The sequence below is a fragment of the Bos javanicus genome, chromosome 5 (assembly GCF_032452875.1).
Source record: "Bos javanicus breed banteng chromosome 5, ARS-OSU_banteng_1.0, whole genome shotgun sequence".
In the NCBI taxonomy this organism is placed as follows: Eukaryota; Metazoa; Chordata; class Mammalia; order Artiodactyla; family Bovidae; genus Bos; species Bos javanicus.
The window spans coordinates 60,095,268-60,117,255 of NC_083872.1; the positions used below are offsets into that span (position 1 = coordinate 60,095,268).

The 21,988-nt window shown below is 37.8% G+C and overlaps 1 protein-coding gene across 1 annotated transcript; it reads right to left on the reverse strand.

Annotated features, from left to right (window-relative positions):
* Positions 1-3,613: 3,613 nt before the first annotated feature.
* On the reverse strand, positions 3,614-4,570 carry LOC133248921 (olfactory receptor 9K2-like). Its single transcript, XM_061419189.1, has one exon. It carries the CDS (start codon positions 4,553-4,555, stop codon positions 3,614-3,616), a length of 942 nt encoding a protein of 313 aa, XP_061275173.1. The 5' UTR covers positions 4,556-4,570.
* Positions 4,571-21,988: the final 17,418 nt, after the last annotated feature.

Sequence of the window (21,988 nt, forward strand, 5' to 3'; positions counted from 1 at the left end):
ATTTAATATTGCATTCTTCTGTTTTTACATTTCTCTCAGTTGGAAATGGTTTCAGGTATGGTCTGTCAGTATTTGTGTGCATTTGTTTTGGTAAATTTTAACTTTTTATAATAAATGTGTGTATGTTTTATGACAATAAATGATGGAATAGAGTAGTACTTACATACAGTTTATGCATTCATGACACATCTAGATTTATTAAATTTTTAAAATATTTCTAGGCTATATGGTTCATCTGCAAGTTTTTTCAAGTATTTAAAAACTTCTAATACATTTATTGAAAACAATTTGTGTATAAGACAACCTGTATATTTCAAACCAGTGTGTTCAAGGGTCCAGTCTATAGTCATACACTATAAAAATGGGGTTAGGAATTGAACATATGAGTTTTGAAAAACATAATTCAGTCCATACCACTTTTCTTTCTGTTTCTTGTCTATTGCATTAGCTAAGACTTACAGTTGGATTGTTGAAAGGTTTTTGTAATGGGGACTTCCTAGCCTTGCTGCTAATTTTATCAAGAAAGCTTTGGCTCGCTCACCATAAATATGATCTTAACTTTAGATTTTTGGTAGATGTTACTTTTCAAGGAAATTCTCCTCCATTCCTAACCTGCTAAGAGATTTATTTTTATGTTTGTATCATCACCACACATATCATTCAGGTTCAAAATGATGAGACACACCTTCTTTGCTGCATCCCTCTCATACTAATCAGCTTCTATGTTCTGTGTATTTTACTTATAATTTTTAAATAAGCCTTTTAAAAATTACATTGTCATACTTAAAGCCCCATCAATACCATAAACTGATAAAGCAGTTTTGCTAACCCCAATCTTACGTCCTTCAAATATATTTTCCATGCAACCATAGGAAGACTTTCCTTGATGACCATAGCTCACTCTCAGGCATCCCACTTTACAATCTTCATGCTTACTGTTTACATACATCAAACAATAAAATAAAATCTCTAGATTTTAATTACCTGTCCAGTGATCTGATTCCAACATTAAACTGTAAATTCCCTAAAGTTTATTCATACCTAAGCCTGCTACAAGATCAAATATGTTAGACAGAGATTGAATAAAATTAATGGAATAAATGAAGATACAGAGCCATAGTAAGTAAATTTTGGATCATATTCTATTTTGACAACTGCCTGACTTCTATTCTTTTAATAAATATTTCTTAAATAATTAATACAGGAAAAACTATGAAGGTTCATTTAAGGAAATGATTGCTCAAAAAGATTTGTATATCTCTATCTCCCACTTTGTTTTTTATATTAAGATCCATGAGCAAGAAGGTCCTCAGAGCACTCGCCTATGCCTGACACACTCAATATACAATTTCTCAAGTTCATACATATGATGAAAATTACTTATTGTTGGTTTCATCTTGTTTTTACTTGCTCTTGATAGAACAGGTACAAAATAGTTGATTCAAGTGAAAATTCAACAATGATTGTTAAAAAAAATTAGTAAACAGAAACCTGAATTAAATAGAGTTGAAAGCCAAAGTGGGGGGCTTTCACACCTACAACAGAACAGAGCCTTATGAGAAGGACAAACAGTCCTCTTCTTTCCTGTCAAGGATTCAGCCAATGAAAAGCCAAGGACTCTTTTCACTATAGCACCTATCAAAACTTAAAAAAATACACAACATGAGGCTCATTAGTCAAATATTATTTGGGATAAAATGAAGATTATAGTCTGGGAGACAGCACCTCAGGTAGCTCTGAGTAACTGCTCCAAAGATGGTCAGTATATGTATGTGATTTTGTTGAAGGGGGAGTACATGCAATCAAGCACAAATTTTTTGCAGAAGTTTTCTGCTAGTCACAAGGAACATTTGTCATCATGAAGGATTTTAGTGCCTTTCTAGATATTAGGAGATACAAGAACTGGGCTTATCAAATTGGCTCCTGAAAATATCTATCTGAAGACCTGTCCTGCCAGTTTTTCCCAGAGCACAGAATGCCTCATTTCTGCACTCTACCCTAACTCCTTTCAGAGGTTGTTGAAAATCAGCAGCTATACCAGCATATGATTTAATCTTTATAGAGGTAGATGGCAATTGGTAGTTGACATGGTCAGTCTTTCTTTCCTCATCTTTAAGAGTTTTCTTTCCCATGTCATTCAGGAACTTACATGTGTCTGGCCTTGGCTGCAGACCTTGAACTGCAACTCTGTGCTTCTCTTCCATGTTTGCTGGAGAAATATCTGGCAGTCTACTTGTTTCAGGTCATTTCAGTGGTTCCCTCAGGGACCAGAGAAGACTCCCAACAGCTCTAGAGCAGGTGAACAAACAAGTGTGGTACCCTCATTTGAGCCCATTGTTGCATAGTGTTTTTCTCTATGCAATACCAACCCTGGGTATTGCAGATGTTTTTCTCCTGGAACTGAGCTTGCACCTTCTTTGCCTTTGAAGCCCTCCCGGCTTTATTTGAGGTCTATTTAAAGTTTCTGACATTCTTGTTAAGGTGTTGTTCTTTAGTCTAGTACTCATTTGACACTTTGGTGTGATTTGAGATCAGACTGTTCAATGGAAACTGATTAGCCTTCAGCCTGTTCCCTGCAGAACTGAGGCAGCTTCTCCTAAGGTGGCTAGCCTTCAACTCGTTCATTCAGGAACAGGGCTTGTTTTCTGAGATGATGCTGGGATTTTCAGGCTTCAATCTATTCCTTTGGAAGGGCTACAAGAAGATTACTCTTCTTACCTGGCAAAGACTGAGCCATTAAAAAGCCATAGACAGTTCACTAGAACGTTCCCAAATTCCTCTTCCTTCTATAAAACTGTTCTCCTTCCCTTGGCATGCAGAGAGTTGCATGTGGCTCGCCATGATTACATACCACAAATTGCAATTATCTGCTGATCCCAAATAAACCCATTTTTGCTGGAGAAATTACTGGCAATCTGCTTGTTTCAACACCATTTAACATACCAGAGAAACTAGTGATTAAATTGAGAAATAATTTACTTTAAAAGTAAGATGGACATTCTTGTCAATGTCCAATGATTAATTGTGTGTAAAATCTGTTGGTTGCTTAGTTGTCCCCGACTCTTTGTAACCCCATGGACTATAGCCTGCCAGGTTCCTCTGTCCATGGAATTCTCCAGGCAAAAATACTAGAGTGGGTAGCCACCCATTCTCTTGAGATTTTCGCGACCCAGAGATCAAACCTGGATCTCTTGCATTGCAGGCAGATTCTTTATGGTCTGAGTAACCAGGGGCTGTGTGTAAAGGAAGGACCAATTCTAAAGATTAACATCATTCAAAATAATTCCTTAACCACTGTAATAATATATTAAAATAGTGTCCAACACTTTGCCATAAAAATAGAAATAAATTTTGTGAAATAAAATTTTATTTGAGATTAGTCTGAAGATTCACCATGAAAAATGCTTCTACAGTATCCAGATAATCTCCAATATCTAGGACATTTAGGTTTGACAATGCTCACATAAAAAAAAAAAGTAATATATGGAAAGGATACATTACCTTTTAAAAGCTTTTAATAATATTTTTATGACACTCAAGAGGATAATCTCTTTGATGACCAGAAGAGTACAAAATAAACAGACACCACTCATTAGTGGAAGAGAAATAATAATCACAGAATAGTACTTTTCTTCTCCACAAGTTTGTATAGCGCTTCTTTGACATCTTTGTTTCTCAGAGAGTAAATCAGAGGATTCAACATGGGAGTGAGTAGGGTGTAACACAAGGAGGCCACTTTACTGAGCTCAGGAAATGTGTCAGGAGTGAGATACATAAAAGAGACAGCACCATACAGTACACTCACGACTCCCAGGTGGGAGCTGCAAGTTGAGAAGGCTTTCTGACGTCCCTCAGTGGAGGGTATCTTTAGACCTGTGGACACAATGTACAAATAAGAAACAATAATAACTATGATGGTAGGGAAGACAATGAGGCCAGAGAAGGTGAAAGAAACCATTTTAAGGGTGAAGAGATCAGAACAAGATAGTCTCTGAAGGGGGCGAGTATCACAGTAAAAATGGTCAATGGTCTGAGAAGCACAAAAGGATAAAGCAAATGTCATGCTGGTATGAAGAACTGAGGTGATGCAGCCACAAAAATAGGAACCAGCCACCAACTGAACACAGAGATGTGTTGACATCTGGACAGTGTAGAGGAGAGGATTACAGATGGCAATGAAGCGGTCATAAGCCATGGCTGCCAGGAGAAACCCCTCGGTCACAATGAAGAGGCCAAAGAGAAAGAACTCAGTCACACAGCCTGCATAGGAGATGGACTTGCTCTCAGACCAGAAGTTGATCATAGCCTTGGGTGCAATAACAGAAGAATAGAAGAGGTCGATGAAGGAGAGGTTGCCTAAGAAGAAATACATTGGTGTGTTCAGCCGGGGATCAAACATGATAATGACCATCATGCCTATGTTCCCGAGAAGGATCATGGTATAGACAAGCAGAAATAGGAGAAAAAGGAGAATGTGCAGCTCTGGGTGGACCCTGAAGCCTACAAGAATGAAGTCAGTCACTTCTGAGTGGTTGCATGTTTCCCTGTCACCCATGGCAGAAACCTGCTGAGAGGTACAAGGCAAAATAAACAAATGAACTCTCGGCTGTCATCCTAGCTACAAATAATCTCTTTCAGTATAGGAGTCACAAAGCTATTCTATGATCATTATTTATTTTAACCTTAAAAATTACTAATTCATACAAGTGCTGGAATTAGATCTTTTCCTCATGAAACTTATACAGTGCCTTCAAACACAAATGACTTTCATGTTTGCAAGTATCACTTCTGATTATATTTCCTATTTATGATTTATGCAATGAATGCAATGTCATAAGACTGATTGTGAGAGCACAAATATTTCAATAAATGACATTTTGGAAGCAATTTTGGTATCTTGGTTTGGTGATATTAAGGGCTTCAGTAGTCTTGTTTAGTAAAACTTAGCTTGGCAAACTTAGATTACCAGCAGATACAAAGAAAATGACTGAATTTTAAGACTACTTAAAGGTTGTGATTACTTTTTCTGGGTAATGGAAACTTTGGATTCTGATGTAAGTTATACACTCACAAAGAATAAGTTGTGAACAACCAAACACAAAAATTATTATCACTTGCATGCTAGAATTTCATGCATGAGTCTCAAATTCTTCAAATTTCAGATAAGCCTCAAATTCTTTTTCATAAATGCAATTTTCTCACATTTCCTCAGCTAACAGCTCATAGTGTTTAAGAAAGAGATTTACACTGTCTACATAGAATTACTTTAGAAATGGATACTGAACAAAAGATATATATGAATAAATTGTTTATTGCATTCTTATTTATCCTGAATATAAATTTCATAGTCATCATTAGTACATTTACTAGACAGTTCAAATAAGATCACTCCTTCTCCTCAGGCCTTTATGTGCATGACTGTGCCTAGACAACAGTAATAATGGCAAACATTATGTGGAATCTTTTATAGACCACTTTTCTAAATGCTTTCATAGTAGCTCATTTAATATATACAACAATAATATGAGGTGAGTAGTATTGTATTCTCTGGTTTATAGTAAGAAAAATGAAGTGCCAAGAAATAAAATATGTTGAAAGCCACCTACTAGGGTCAGAATTGAAGTCTGGAGCCCAGAAATCTGGCTCTGGAATCCATGCTCTTAATCTATAAACTTTTTCTTTAATAAAGAAATCTGAAAGAAGTATAATATTTTGCAGGAGAAAAATATGGCTTTCAGTAAAATGGTATGATGTCATTTTGATATATTTTTGTTATTCACCAGCTCCATCAAAAATTAAATATGCAGATAATTATAAAGGGGAAAGATTTTAAGTAGATTTTTCTTAGGATCTGAGGAAGTATAAACTATTTAGACAGTGAAAGGAAACACAGTAATAGTTGTGAAATGTTTTTTGAAAAATAGTGTATCTTATTTATATTTCTTTAATCCTGCCTGGGGTCAAGAGACCAGATCATTTTAACTTTTGAGCAAGGTCCAGGAGTTGGTGATGGACCGAACAGCCCTGGCATGCTGCAGTCCATGGGGTCACAAAGAGTTGGACAGGACTGAGCAGCTAAACTGAATTGAAATGATTCCTAACAAACTCATTCTAATATTAATGTTTATAGCTAAAGACATTTATATCTGACAAAAGAAGAGTATTTTTCCCAGAGTAGTCAATGGTTAAATAGTTGGTGATTTATTATTTGTCAAAAACTCACACATTTTAAAATTTACTCTTACCTTATATTGTTTGGTAATTTGCATATTCTGTAAAAAGAAGCCTCAGAATTCTGATTTTTTTGCCTTTTTGTTGTTTTCATTCTAAAAAGAGTAAACAAAGTTAATGTCTATGTTACAACTACAAATACTGAAAAAAATAATGTCAAAATAAAATGAAATCCCTTCCTCTCAGAATTTCCAAATACATGTTCAGTATCTCAGTTTCATATTCTTTCTATAGAGAAATTAAGCTTATTTTCCTTATCACACTATGTAATAAGGATATTTATTGTCTTACAAATTCCTTTATGAGGAAATTTCCTTTAGTATTTGACACTGGAAAATGTTATATCCTTTGTAGAAGAGAAAGAATTGAATTTTCCAGTGATGCTTGGATAACTCTGAAATACTTCCAGTAACTATAATCTGTAGTTATGCAAAGTAAACCTGAGAAATCAATCAGCAGGATAGTCTTTATCCTGCATTCTCTAGTGCTTGAATGCTTTTAAGGAAAATAGATTGTCTTAGATATCCATGTAGAGGCCTTGAATCATCTGGGATATCTGATAACCTGCCAAAATAACAGCAGCAGTTATTCATAACAGCTATGCTTTTGGCATAAAAATATAAATTTTTCTAATAATTGCAGCATTGAGGCTTCCTTTACCTTCTGGGAAACAGGCCTCCTGGGGAAGAAAGAAGCATAAATTAGCTATTAAGATATCTAGACTCCAGAACCAAGGTCCATGAGGAACAGGGACTTCAAACTTAAAAAAGAAAAGAAGAAAAGAAAGAAAATGAGGGAAAAATCAGCCTAAGTCTAATAGGAGTCAACATATATACAAGCACTGTTTTCTAGTGAGAATTTTTTGGGAGGGACCAAAAAGATCTTTTTAAAATCTCCAATCCAAAATAAGATATATGTGAGTCAGTGCTCTAAACGCAACTCCTTGCATCTAAAAATGAAGCTCTACTTATGATTTTTTCTCAAATACTTTATTGAGAAATAATTAGTGTGAAATGAACTTTATTCATTCAGTATACATTTCTGTGAGTTTAGCCAGTTTTATACATCAGTGAAACCATCACCATATCAAGATACAGATCATTTCCATCACCTCCAAAAGATGTATCATGCCCTTTATTAATCATGCTTCCTTCCAAGTCCATTTTCAAATAACCAGTGATGTGATTTTCTTTTGGATATAAATATGTTTGCATACAGTATTCACCCTTTTATCTCAGGCTTTTTTCACTGAGGAAAATGATTTTGAGGTTTATTCATGTTGTAATATCTATAAGTAACTCATTCTTTTTATTGATGAGTATTCTATTTACATATGTACCAAATTTTGGTACTCTTAAATTGTTTGGCAGTTGAGGTGTTTTCAGTTATCAGATATTGTGAATAAAGCCAATATAAATAGTCACACATACTTATTTGATCCAGGGCCAACTTCCTTCCTCTCCTCTCTCAGCACAGCATGACTTTCTTATAGACAAGTGTAAGAAAAAATATACAGATTCCTCTTCCCCTTGGTACCAGACAAATGCTGCCATATCAACTTGAGACTGCATGCATGCAGGCTAAGTCGCTTCAGTCACATCCAACTCTATGCAATCCAATGGACTGTAGCCTGCCAGGCTCCTCTGTCCAAGGGATTCTTCAGGCAAGGATATTGGAGTAGGTTGCTATGCCCTCCTCCAGGGGATTTTTCCAAGCCAGGAATTGAACCCCATATCTCTTATGTCTGCTACATTGACTGGTGGGTTTTTAACCACTAGTGCCATTTGGGAAGCCCATCACCTTGAGAGTAGTATGTTGCAAACATATCTCATTCCCTAGGATATAAATGATGCAGAAGCTCTATTCAAAGAAAGAATGGCTAACATATTTTGGAGATCTCTTTCTCTACCAGCCTTCATTCATAGGGTAGAAGCTTGACCTCTGGTATGATAAACTAGTTTCAGTGGCCCCTGTTCAAAGGATAGAGGTTCTTTGCCAAGAGAGATAATACCATTAGGTTACTGACCTCACCCAGAAACCTGCTTCTAAAGCAGAGGGGTCACTCTGAGAGTACTGAACCACACACAGGCTTTGCCTAGAATGAAAGGTGTACCGTAACAGAGAGATCCAAGTGAACAGACTCTGTTTAGAACAAAGTGTGGGGAAGTCCAAACACAAGTGAACTTTGAAACATAATAATAATTTGGTGATAGCCAGTGAAGAAGAGACCATTAGCTCCATAAGAACAAAAAGCTAGCTGTAGACCAACTACAAGTACACCAGAGAGAACCTGAGGAGACAAATAAGAAATGCACTCTTTGAGTTGGAACAAACATAAAAAACTGGCCTTAAAGACTATCCTGGCAAAGGGGACCAAAAAGTTTTTTTTTCTGTGATACGGATATTTCAAGATTTATTATTATTTTAATACACTGTTTATTTAGGTAACACTGGTTTATATTATACAAGTTTCATGAGTCCATTATATTTCTACTTCTGTATACACTGCACAGTGCTCACCGCTGAAAATTCAGTTTCCATCACCATATAGTTGATCTCCTTTACCCATTTCACCCTCCACTCCCCCTCCTCTTTCTCTCTGATAGTGACTATTCTGTTCTTTGTATCTACATGTTTGCTTTTGATTGGTTTGGTCTGCTCACTTATTTTGGCTTTTGTTTGTTTGTTTTCTGTATTACACATATGATTAAGTCATATGGTATTTGTCTTTCTCTATTTAACTTATTTCACTTAGAATAATACCATTGAAGTCCACCCATGTTATCACTAATGGCAAGGTTTCATCTTTTTTTAGGTTGAGTATGGTTCTATTCTATATATACACCATTTCTTCTTTATCCATCCATCAGTGGACACTTAAGTTGTTTCTCTATCTTGGTTATTGTAAATAATGCTGTGATGAACACAGGGGTGCATATATCTTTTCAAATTAGTATTTTCATATGCTTTGGATAAATACCCAGAAGTGGAATAGCTGAATCATATGGTAGCTCTATTCTTAATATTTTGATAAATCTCCATACTTTCTACTATCTTCCCTGAGCCAATTTATAATCTCACCCAGAATGTATGAGAGTTTCCTTTTCTCCACATCTTCATCATCACTTATTTTTTGCCTTTTTGGTAATAGCTATTTTAACAGGCATGAGGTGGTGTCTCATTATGGCTTTGATTTGCACTTCCCTAATAATTTGTGATGTTTAACATGTTTTCTTGTGTCTGTATGACTTCTATGGAAAAATGTATATTAAAATCCTTTATTTGTGATTTTATTTCACTCATTTATTGTTGAAACACACACTGTTGTTAGTAAATGCAAAGAAATCAGTGATGGAAGCAGAGAAAATGCAAGCCCTAAAAGAGCTTACATTTTTAAAAAATTTATTTTTAATTGGAGGATAATTACTTTACAATGTTGTGTTGGTTTCTGCTATACAACAACGTGAATCAGCTATAAGTATATGTATATCCCCTCCTTCTGGAACCTCCCTTGCAACTCCCCATTCCAGCCTTCTCAGCGCCAAGTTGGGTTCCGTATGCTATATAGCTGTTTCCAGCTATTTTACCCATGGTGGTGTATATATGTCAATGCTACTCTTTCAGTTTATCTCCCTCTCCTTCCCCTGATGGGTCCACAAGTCCTTCTCTATGCCTCTGCCTATTTTTTAATCAATTTGTTTGTTTTTTGTTGTTGAATTTCATGCATTCTTTATATTGTCCCCTGAAAGGACAAATTTAATTGCATTAGACTGTAGAGCAAAATATGCCCCTGAATATTTTTTAAATGATATAACAAGAAGAATTACTGGAGGCAATTTGCCAAGTAGGGAAACTTATAGACACACATCAATCAACAAATGATCATCTGTCAAATAATCTCTCAATCCTACATCAATATAGTTCCATATGATACAAAACACTGTATATGTTATTTATATTACTAACACTAGACATCAAAAATGAGAAGATTAAAAAAAGATATGAAAATGATAATGTGAAAAAATAATTTGCATTTATTTACAGGTGTAAGGATACTTACCCCTGTATCAATGCAGGTGTATTATTAACTAACGCACAATATGAATGCTTTATGAGAATTCTGTAGTCAGTATAATTGCTTCATGCTAGGCCAACCTATGCAACTAATCAATGAATTATTATAAAGTTTTTAAGACATGCAGTATTATAGTCATTGTCATAATACAGTATCAGAAACATTGTTACATTTTTTAAAACCCACCTTCCTATGATGGTAATATGCAGTTTCTCTAATTACTAGAGAGTCAGGTACACATACCATGCATTTATACTCAATTGCTAAGTCATGCCTGACTCCTGGCAACCACGTGGACTGTAGCCCCACATGTCCCTCTGTCCATGGGATTTTCCAGCCAAGAATAGTGGAGTGGGTTGCTATTTCCTTCTCCAGGGGGTCTTCTCAGCTCAGAGCTTCTAACTGGGAAACCCACATATACTGTGGTGGTGATTTAGTCGCTAAGTCATGTCCGAATCTTGTGACCCAATGACTGTAGCCTGCCAGGCTCCTCTGTCCATAGGATTTTCCAGGCTAGAATACAAAAATGTGTTGCCATTTCCTTCTCTAGGGGATTGTCCTGACCCAGGAATCGAACCTGAGTCTCCTGCACTGGAGGCAGATTCTTTACCAACTGAGCTACAAGGGAAGCTCCATAGTGTAACTCATTATGAATGTAATTCATAATGTATTGGGTAGGCCAAAAAGTTCATTCCGGTTTTCATACCAGATAAGATCAGACCAGATCAGTCGCTCAGTCATGTCCGACTATTTGCAACCCCATGAATTGCAGCACGCCAGGCATCCCTGTCCATCATCAACTCCCGGAGTTCACCCAGACTCACATTCATCGAGTCAGTGATGCCATCCAGCCATCTCATCCTCTGTTGTCCCCTTCTCCTCTTGCCCTCAATCCCTCCCAGCATCAGAGTCTTTTCCAATGAGCCAACTCTTCACGTGAGTCGGCCAAAGTACTGGAGTTTCAGCTTTCCCATCATTCCTTCCAAAGAAATCCCAGGGCTAATCTCCTTCAGAATGGATTGGTTGGATCTCCTTGCAGTCCAAGGCACTCTCAAGAGTGTTCTCCAACACCACAGTTCAAAAGCATCAATTCTTTGGCGCTCAGCCTTCTTCACAGTCCAACTCTCACATCCATACATGACCACAGGAAAAACCATGCCTTGACTAGACGGACCTTTGTTGGAAAAGTAATGTCTCTGCTTTTGAATATGCTATCTAGGTTGGTCATAACTTTCCTTCCAAGGAGTAAGCATCTTTTAATTTCATGGCTGCAGTCACCATCTGCAGTGATTTTGGAGCCCAGAAAAATAAAGTCTGACACTGTTTCCACTGTTTCCCCATCTATTTCCCATGAAGTCATGGGACCAGATGCCATGATCTTCGTTTTCTGAATGTTGAGCTTTAAGCCAACATTTTCACTCTCCACTTTCACTTTCATCAAGAGGCTTTTTAGTTCCTCTTCACGTTCTGCCATAAGGGTGGTGTCATCTGCATATCTGAGGTTATTGGTATTTCTCCAGGCAATCTTGATTCCAGCTTGTGCTTCTTCCAGTCCAGCATTTCTCATGATGTACTCTGTATAGAAGTTAAATAAGCACGGTGACAATATACAGCCTTGACATACTCCTTTTCCTATTTGGAACCAGTCTGTTGTTCCATGTCCAGTTCTAACTGTTGCTTCCTGATCTGCATACAGATTTCTCAAGAGGCGGGTCAGGTGGTCTGGTATTCCCATCTCTTTCGGAATTTTCCACAGTTTATTGTGATCCACACAGTCAAAGGCTTTGGCATAGTCAATAAAGCAGAAATGGATGTTTTTCTGGAACTCTCTTGCTTTTTCCATGATCAAGTGGATGTTGGCAATTTGATCTCTGGTTCCTCTTCCTTTTCTAAAACCAGCTTGAACATCAGGAAGTTCATGGTTCACGTATTGCTGAAGCCTGGCTTGGAGAATTTTGAGTATTACTTTACTAGCGTGTGAGTGAGTGCAATTGTGCAGTAGTTTGAGCATTCTTTGGCATTGCCTTTCTTTGGGATTGGAATGAAAACTGACCTTTTCCAGTCCTGTGCCCACTGCTGAGTTTTCCAAATTTGCTGGCACACTGAGTGCAGCACTTTCACAGCATCATCTTTCAGGATTTGGAATAGCTCAACTGGAATTCTATCACCTCCACTAGCTTTGTTCATAGTGATGCTTTCTAAGGCCCACTTGACTTCACATTCCAGGATGTCTGGCTCTAGGTCAGTGATCACAGCGTCATTATTATCTGGGTCGTGAAGCTCTTTTTTGTACAGTTCTTCTGTGTATTCTTGCCATCTCTTCTTAATATCTTTTGCTTCTGTTAGGTCCATACCATTTCTGTCCTTTATCGAGCCCATCTTTGCATGAAATGTTCCTTTGGTATCTCTGATTTTCTTAAAGAGATCTCTAGTCTTTCCCATTCTGTTGTTTTCTTCTATTTCTTTGCACTGATTGCTGAAGAAGGCTTTCTTATCTCTTCTTGCTATTCTTTGGAACTCTGCATTCAGATGTTTATATCTTTCCTTTTCTCCTTTGCTTTTCACTTATCTTCTTTTCACAGCTATTTGTAAGGCCTCCCCAGACAGCCATTTTGCTTTTTTGCATTTCTTTTCCATGGAGATGGTCTTGATTCCCGTCTCCTGTACAATGTCACGAACCTCATTCCATAGTTCATCAGGCACTCTGTCTATCAGATCTAGGCCCTTGAATCTATTTCTCACTTCCACTGTATAATCATAAAGGATTTGATTTAGGTCATACCTGAATGATCTAGTGGTTTACCCTACTTTCTTCAATTTCAGTCTGAATTTGGCAATAAGGAGTTCATGGTCTGAGCCACAGTCAGCTCCTGGTCTTGTTTTTGCTGACTGTATAGAGCTTCTCCATCTTTGGCTGCAAAGAATATAATCAATCTGATTTTGGTGTTGACCATCTGGTGATGTCCATTTATAGAGTCTTCTCCTGTGTTATTGGAAAAGGGTGTTTGTTATGACCAGTGCATTTTCTTGACAAAACTCTATTAGTCTTTGCCCTGCTTCATTCTGTATTCCAAGGCCATATTTGCCTGTTACTCTAGGTGTTTCTTGACTTTTGCATTCCAGTCCCCTATAATGAAAAGGACATCCTTTTTGGGTGTTAGTTCTAAAAGGTCTTGTAGGTCTTCATAAAACCGTTCAACTTCAGCTTCTTCAGCGTTACTGGTTGGGGCATAGACTTGGATTACTTGGGACATAGACATGGTTTGCCTTGGAAATGAACAGAGATCATTCTGTCGTTTTTGAGATTGCGTCCAAGTACTGCATTTCAGACTCTTTTGTTGACCATGATGGCTACTCCATTTCTTCTGAGGGATTCCTGCCTGCAGTAGTAGATATAATGGTCATCTGAGTTAAATTTACCCATTCCAGTCCATTTTAGTTCGCTGATTCCTAGAATGTCAACATTCACTCTTGCCATCTCTTGTTTGACCACTTCCTATTTGCCTTGATTCATGGACCTGACATTCCAGGTTCCTATGCAATATTGCTCTTTATAGCATCGGACCTTGCTTCTATCACCAGTCACATCCGCAGTTGGGTATTCTTTTTGCTTTGGCTCCATCCCTTCATTCTTTCTGGAGTTATTTCTCCACTGATCTCCAGTAGCATATTGGGCACCTACTGACCTGGGGAGTTTCTCTTTCAGTATCCTATCATTTTGCCCTTTCATACTGTTCATGGAGTTCTCAAGGCAAGAATACTGAAGTGGTTTGCCATTCCATTCTCCAGTGGACCACATTCTGTCAGATCTCTCCACCATGACCTGCCCATCTTGGGTTGCCCCATGGGCATGACTTAGTTTCATACCAGTGTACAGAAAAACTGGAAAGAAATTTCTAGCCAACCTAATAATAGAAGGGTTCATGTCATAAAAGAAGTCAAAAGCAGTCTTAAATTATTGGAGTCCTTTTGCCCAATTGCCTAATGTCACTTGTCTCTAGCACTTCTTTGAAGGTCTGCATCCCCTTCCTTGTCATCTGGCACTGATTCAGAACCACTCATCTCCATCAAATCTTCTGTTAATTCCTTTGTTGTGGTATTTAGCAGTTCTTGAATTTTTCCAACTTCCATATCTTGAAACAAAATAACCACTTCACCACTTGCCCTATCCTCAATATCTTTCATGATTTTCTTGATTGGCTCTGCTGTAAATCTTGTGAAGTCATGTACAGCATCTGGACACAGTTTCTACAGCAGAAATTTACTATTTCAGGCCTGATGTCTTTCACAGCTTTTTCTATAACAATGATGGCATCTTCAGTGATATAATCCTTTCAGACTTTCAGGATATTGTCTCTGTCAGAGTTCTCTTCCATATCATTGACAATATTTTCTGTACAGTATCATGTGTAATGCGCCTTAAAGATCAATATGCCTCGTGATCTAGGAGCTGAAATAGAGATGTTGTGTTAAGGGTGCAAGTAGACACTTTTGGTATTTAACTCATGGAGTTACAGGAGGCCAGGGACACTGTCCGGTTTAAAAAAAAAAAAAAAAGTTAGAGCATACCTGCATGGTACTTCCTACTTTAGCACCAAAGCATCCACGGAACCAATGCAGAAAAGAAAAGGCTACTTGTCTAGTCCTTCTTGCTATACAACCTGAAGGCTTACAGCTGAAGTTTATATTTTCACTTTAAATCTTGGGGATTAGTAGTTTTATAAGTAATAAATCTGAATACATTAGCACAAAACAGTAGGGTGAGCCTATCTGTTCCTGCCTTAAATTCTGGTTCTCACTTCCATTCCTCACTAATAAATATCCTTTGTGATATTTTCCCCCAGAATCAGGTACTTTTATCTGCATTAAAAACTGGTTCAGACAGATGTCCTCTTTCTTCAATGATTTTTTTGGCATTTTGAACTCCTCTGCTGCTTCTTAATCATCAAAAGCTGCTTCTCCTGTTATCTTGAAACTTATTAAGCCAAAACTCTTTCTAAAATTATGAAACCATTCTTTGCTGTCATCAAATTCACCAGTTTTCAATCCTTTACCTTCCTTTTGCTTAAAGTTGTAATATAATGACTTCACTTTTTCTCAAATCGTATTAGAATGTATAGATATGTCTTTCTCCTGGCAATCCTTCACCCAGTAAAAAAATGAATTTTTAATATGAGATAAGGCATTTCACAAAAATGCAAAGTTTAGTGCCTACTGGCATAGCTACAAGCTACAGCTTCATGAATTTCTTTTTTAAAAAATAATAGTCCTTACATCGGATTCATTCATCTTAAAATGGCAAGCAACTATAGCTACAGACCTCAGTCTTCAGTAGGTACCTAGCAATTCAGTTTTTTCTTGTAAAGTCATGACTATTCTCTGCTTCTTAGGAGCACTTCCAGCATTACTAGTAGCATTTCGTAGGAGTCTAATGGTGTTACTATTCAAGATATTGCACTAAATATGATGAAAAAAATACAAGTGGTACATATCACTTTGTATTGTGGTACCCAGTTTATTGGAGAGATTAGCAACTCACATGGAGATGATTAGTATCATGTCGTGTTTTAAGTGGATACTCACAGCACTCAAGCTCACCACAACAGCAACAGGAGGTAGCACAAAATTATGACAGTAGTACAGTATGCACTACAGTCAATTTCCTGTACTTATGATATAATACTGCATTATTAGGTTTCTTAAATTTCTCTCAACTTGGAATTATACCAGGCAGGTATGGTCTATAAGGATTTGTGTTCATTAGTTTTGGTAAATTTTAACATCTTGTGATACATTTGTGTTTGTTTTGTGTTAATAAAGACTTATCTGTGAATGTCCAGGAATCTCCAGCAGAGATGTGGTTCGACAGTGGCCTTCTGCATGCACTGAATACAACAGTGCATGCAAAAGAGCTTTTGAAAGAGGTCACCATTATCTTCATTATACCTGTCATTGTTTGGTCGCAGGTCAAAAAACAGGGAGGGAACACAGCCCTGCCCATCAACAGAAACTTGGACTAAAGATTTATTGAGCATGGCCCCACCCATCAAAATAAGTTCCAGTTGCCCGCATAGTCAGTCTCCCTCACCAGGAAGCTTCCATAAGCCTCCTATCCTTATCCATCAGAGGAAAGACAGAATGAAAACGACAATCACAGAAAACTAATCAAACTGATCACATGGACCACAGCCTTGTCTAATTCAATGAAACTATGACCAATGCCCTGTAAGGCCACCCAAGACAGACAGGTCATAGTGGAGAGTACTGACAAAACGTGGTCTAGTGGAGAAGAGAATGACAAACCACTTCAGTATTCTTGCCTTGAGAACACCATGAACAATATGAAAAGGCAAAAAGATAGGACACTGAACAATGAACTCCGGTCGGCAGGTGCCCAATATGCTACTAGAGAAGAGTGGAGAAATAACTACAGAAAGAATCAAGAGATTGAGCCAAATCAAAAACAATGCTCAGTTGTGACTGGTGATGGAAGTAAAGTCTGATGCTATAAAGAACAATATTGCATAGGAACCTGGAATGTTAGGTCCATTACCGGGGTCCAGCCCCAGCAGGATCCAGGTATACCCTCAGGATGAACGGCGTCAGCAAGAAAGAAAGTAAAGGAGAGAGAAAGAGGCTGATATTCCTTGGTTTACACAGAAAGCCAATAAAACCCCCGACATGGGACTTGCTCTGTTCACGGAGGCCACAGGCATCCTCTCGATGGAGTGAAAATGCAGAGCGCTTTCTCAATTGGGTCTTAGAAGCCTGGGCAGGAAAGTAAACTCAGAGAGCCTCTGAACTTCAGGGGATCAGCCTGAAAAAAGAAAGAGAGAGAGAGAGAGAACAACACGGAGAGACCAAGCTCTGATGAAGCCAGGTCTGCAGCTTTATTTTCAAAGGGAGCTTTTATACCCTGAGTTGAATATTTACAGAAGTGAAAGATGCAGAGTCAGGCAGAGTCAGTTCAACATTATGTCAGTTTCATCTTCATTGGGACCAGGATGTTTTCTGAATACCTTTCCATTTGATTGATTATGTTATTTGCAGCCAAAGATGGAGAAGCTCTATACAGTCAACAAAAACAAGACCAGGAGCTGACTGTGGCTCAGATCATGAGCTCCTTATTACCAAATTCAAACTTAAATTGAAGAAAGTAGGGTAAACCACTAGACCATTCAGGTATGACCTAAATCAAATCCCTTATGATTATACAGTGGAAGTGAGAAATAGATTTAAGGGCCTAGATCTGATAGATAGAGTGCCTGATGAACTATGGACTGAGGTTCATGACAGTGTACAGGAGACAGGGATTAAGACCATCCCCATGGAAAAGAAATGAAGAAAAGCAAAATGGCTGTCTGGGGAGGCCTTACAAATAGCTGTGAAAAGAAGATAAGTGAAAAGCAAAGGAGAAAAGGAAAGACATACACATCTGAATGCAGAGTTCCAAAGAATAGCAAGAAGAGATAAGAAAGCCTTCCTCAGCGATCAATGCAAAGAAATAGACGAAAACAACAGAATGGGAAAGACTAGAGATCTCTTCAAGAACATTAGAGATACCAAGGGAACATTTCATGCAAAGATGGGCTCGATAAAGGACAGAAATGGTATGGACCTAACAGAAGCAAAAGACATTAAGAAGAGGTGGCAAGAATACACAGAAGAACTATAGAAAAAAGATCTTCATGACCCAGATAATCACGACGCTGTGATCACTGACCTAGAGCCAGATGTCCTGGAATGTGAAGTCAAGTGGGCCTTAGAAAGCATCACTATGAACAAAGCTAGTGGAGGTGATGGAATTCCAGTTGAGCTATTCCAAATCCTGAAAGATGATGCTGTGAAAGTGCTGCACTCAGTGTGCCAGCAAATTTGGAAAACTCAGCAGTGGGCACAGGACTGGAAAAGGTCAGTTTTCATTCCAATCCCAAAGAAAGGCAATGCCAAAGAATGCTCAAACTACTGCACAATTGCACTCATCTCACATGCTAGTAAAGTAATACTCAAAATTCTCCAAGCCAGGCTTCAGCAATACGTGAACCATGAACTTCCTGATGTTCAAGCTGGTTTTAGAAAAGGAAGAAGAACCAGAGATCAAATTGCCAACATCCACTTGATCATGGAAAAAGCAAGAGAGTTCCAGAAAAACATCCATTTCTGCTTTATTGACTATGCCAAAGCCTTTGACTGTGTGGATCACAATAAACTGTGGAAAATCCCGAAAGAGATGGGAATACCAGACCACCTGACCTGCCTCTTGAGAAATCTGTATGCAGATCAGGAAGCAACAGTTAGAACTGGACATGGAACAACAGACTGGTTCCAAATAGGAAAAGGAGTATGTCAAAGCTGTATATTGTCACCCTGTTTATTTAATTTCTATGCAGAGTGCATCATGAGAAATGCTGGACTGGAAGAAGCACAAGCTGGAATCAAGATTGCCTGGAGAAATACCAATAACCTCAGATATGCAGATGACACCGCCCTTATGGCAGAACGTGAAGAGGAACTAAAAGCCTCTTGATGAAAGTGAAAGTGGAGAGTGAAAATGTTGGCTTAAAGCTCAACATTCAGAAAACGAAGATCAGGGCATCTGGTCCCATCACTTCATGGGAAATAGATGGGGAAACAGTGGAAGGGAACAACAGAGGATGAGATGGCTGGATGGCATCACCGACTCAATGGACATGAGTTTGGGTGAACTCGGAGAGTTGGTGATGGACAGGGAGGCCTGGCATGCCACAATTCATGGGGTCGCAAAGAGTCGGACATGACTGAGCGACTGAACTAAACTGAACTGAATCTACATAGTTCATGTGCAACTTTTTTCAAATTGTTGCAAATATTTTTAAAATTATAATACATTATTGAAAGGAGTTTGTGTGTAAGTGGACCTGCACAGTGCAGGTCATTGTTGTTCAAGAGTCAACCCTATAGTCATATGCTATAGTACTGGATTTACGGCTTAAGCATTTGAGTTTTGAAAAACATAATTCAGTCCATATCACTTTTCATTCCTTTTCTTGTCCATTGTAATAGCTAAGACTTACTGTTGGATGTTGAAAGGTTTTGTAGTGGGGACTTCCTAGCGTTGTTCTTAATTCTAGCAAGAACGTTTTTGCTTTCTCACCATAAATATGATCTTAGCTCTAGATTTTTGGTAGATGTTACTTTTCAAGTTAAGGAAATTCTCCTCTATTCCTAGCCTGCTAAGAGCTCCTTTATTTTTATGGTTTGTACCATCACCGCACGTATTATTCAGGTTCAAAATGATGAGACACACCTTCTTTGCTGCATCCTTCTCATACTAATCAGTTACTGTGTTCTGGGTATTATACTTATATTTTTAAATAAGCCTTTTAAAAATTACATTGGCGTACTTCAAGCCCCATCAATAACATAAACTGATAAAGCAGTATCCCTGACTCCAATCTTACATCCTTCAAGTATATTTTCCATATAGCCGTAAGACTTCCCTTGATTACCAACACTCACTCTCAGGCACCCCACCTTACAATCTCCATATTTATTCTTTGTGTGCATTAAACAATAAAATAAAATTTCTGGATTTCAATTACATGTCCAATGCTTTGATTCCAACATTAAATTGTAAGTTCTCTAAAGAATACGGTTATTTATACCTAAGCCTACCACAAGATCAGATGATGTTAGAGATTAAATAAAATTAATAGAATAAATGAAGATACAGAGGCAACTAAGAAAATTTTGAATCACATTCTATTTTGATAACTGACTAGCTTCTATTCTTTTATTAAATATTCCTTATATAATTAATATAGGAAAAAATATGAAGGTTCATTTAAGGAAATGATTGCTCAAATATTTTGTATATTTTTATCTCCCACTTTGGTTTTTTATATTAGGACCCAGGAGCAAATAGGTCCTCAGAGCACTCCCCTATGGCTGACACAATCAATATACAATTTCCCAAGCTGATGTATAAAATGAAGATTATTTATTGTTTGTTTCTTATTATTATTACCTTTTGATACAGCATATATAAAATAGTTGATTCAAGTGAAAATTCAACAATGGTTATAAAAGATTAGTAAACAGAAACCTCAATTAAATGGAATTGAAGGATCAAAGTTGGGAGTTTTCACACCTACAACAAAGCAGAGCCCAATGGGAAGGACAAAGACTCCTCTTCTTTCCTATGAAAGACAGACTCATCCAATGAAAAATCCGGGATTCTTTGTTCACTGCAGCACCTGTTGACTTAAACAAAAATACACACCTGAGAGTCATGAGTCAAATTGTATTTGGGGCAAAATGAAGTCTATAGTCTGGGAGACAACACCTCAGATAGCTCTGACAAACTACTCCAAAGATGGTCAGTATATATGTGATTTTGTTGAAGGTGTGTACATATATTTTGCACATATTTTTTTGTTCAAAAATCAAGCACACATTTTTTGAAGGTTTGTGCTGCTTACAAGGAACAGTTATCACCATGGATTTTAGTGTTTTTCTACATGTGAGGAGACACAAAAATTGGGTTCATAAAATCAGCTCCTAAAAATATCTAACTATCTGAAGACCTGTTCTCCCAGTTTTTCCCAGAGCACAGAATGCCTTATTTCTGTTCTCTACCCTGAACTCCATTCAGAGAGTGTTGAAAATCAGCAGCTATGTCAGTACTTGATCTAATCCTTGTAGAGGTATATGGCAAATGCCAATTTGTAGTTGACATGCTCAATCTTTCTTTCTTCTTTAAAAGATTTCTCTTTCCATTGTCATTCAGGAACTTGAATGTGTCTTGCCATGGTGGCAGACCTTGAATTGCAGCTCTGTGCTTCTCCTGCATGTTTGCTGGAGAAATATCTGGCAGTCTATTTGTTTCAGGTCAACATTGCAGTCACTCCTGCAGGGACCAGAGAAGATTCCCCAACAGCTCTAGGGCAGGTGTGCAAACAGGTGCAGTACCCTCTTTTGAGCCCATTGTTTATTACTGTTTTACCTACCAACTCTGGAGAGTGAAGATGTGTTTATCCTGGAACTGCGCTTTCACCCTCTTTGCATTTGAAGCACTCTGGCTTTATTTGGGATCTATTTAAATGTTTTGACTTTCTGGTTAATATGTGGTTCTTTAGGTTATTAGTCATTTGGCACTTTGGTGTGATTTGAGATCAGACTCTTCCATGGAAACTGACCAGCCTGTTCCCTGCAGAAAGAGGTTGCTTCTCCTACGATGGCTAGCCTTCGATCCATTTTTTAAATTAATTTATTTATTTTAATTGGAGGCTAATTACTTTACAGTATTGTGGTGGCTTTTGCCATACATCAATGTGAACAGGGCTTTTTTCTCTGAAACAATGGTGGGTTTTTCAGGCTTTGATCCATTCCTTTGGAAGGGCTACAAGAAGATTACTCTTTTTCTCTGGCAAAGACTCAGCCAGTGAAAAACAAGGACTGTGTTCACTACAGAGTTCCCAACTTCCTCTTTCTTCTATAAAATGGTTCTCCTTCCCTTGGCATGCACAAACATGCATATGGCTCGCCATGATTACAGACCACAAATTGTAATTCTCTGCTGATCCTAAACAAGCCCATATTTGCTAGAAAAAGATCTGGCAGTCTGTTTGTTTCAGGTCAAAACCCTTTAGCATGTTAGAGAAATTAGTAATAATTCATGAATCCTTTACTTTAAAAAATAAG

Bases quoted from the DNA above. Each gene is read 5' to 3' on its own strand.
- LOC133248921 (XM_061419189.1), bottom strand. From the start codon at position 4,555: ATGGGTGACAGGGAAACATGCAACCACTCAGAAGTGACTGACTTCATT.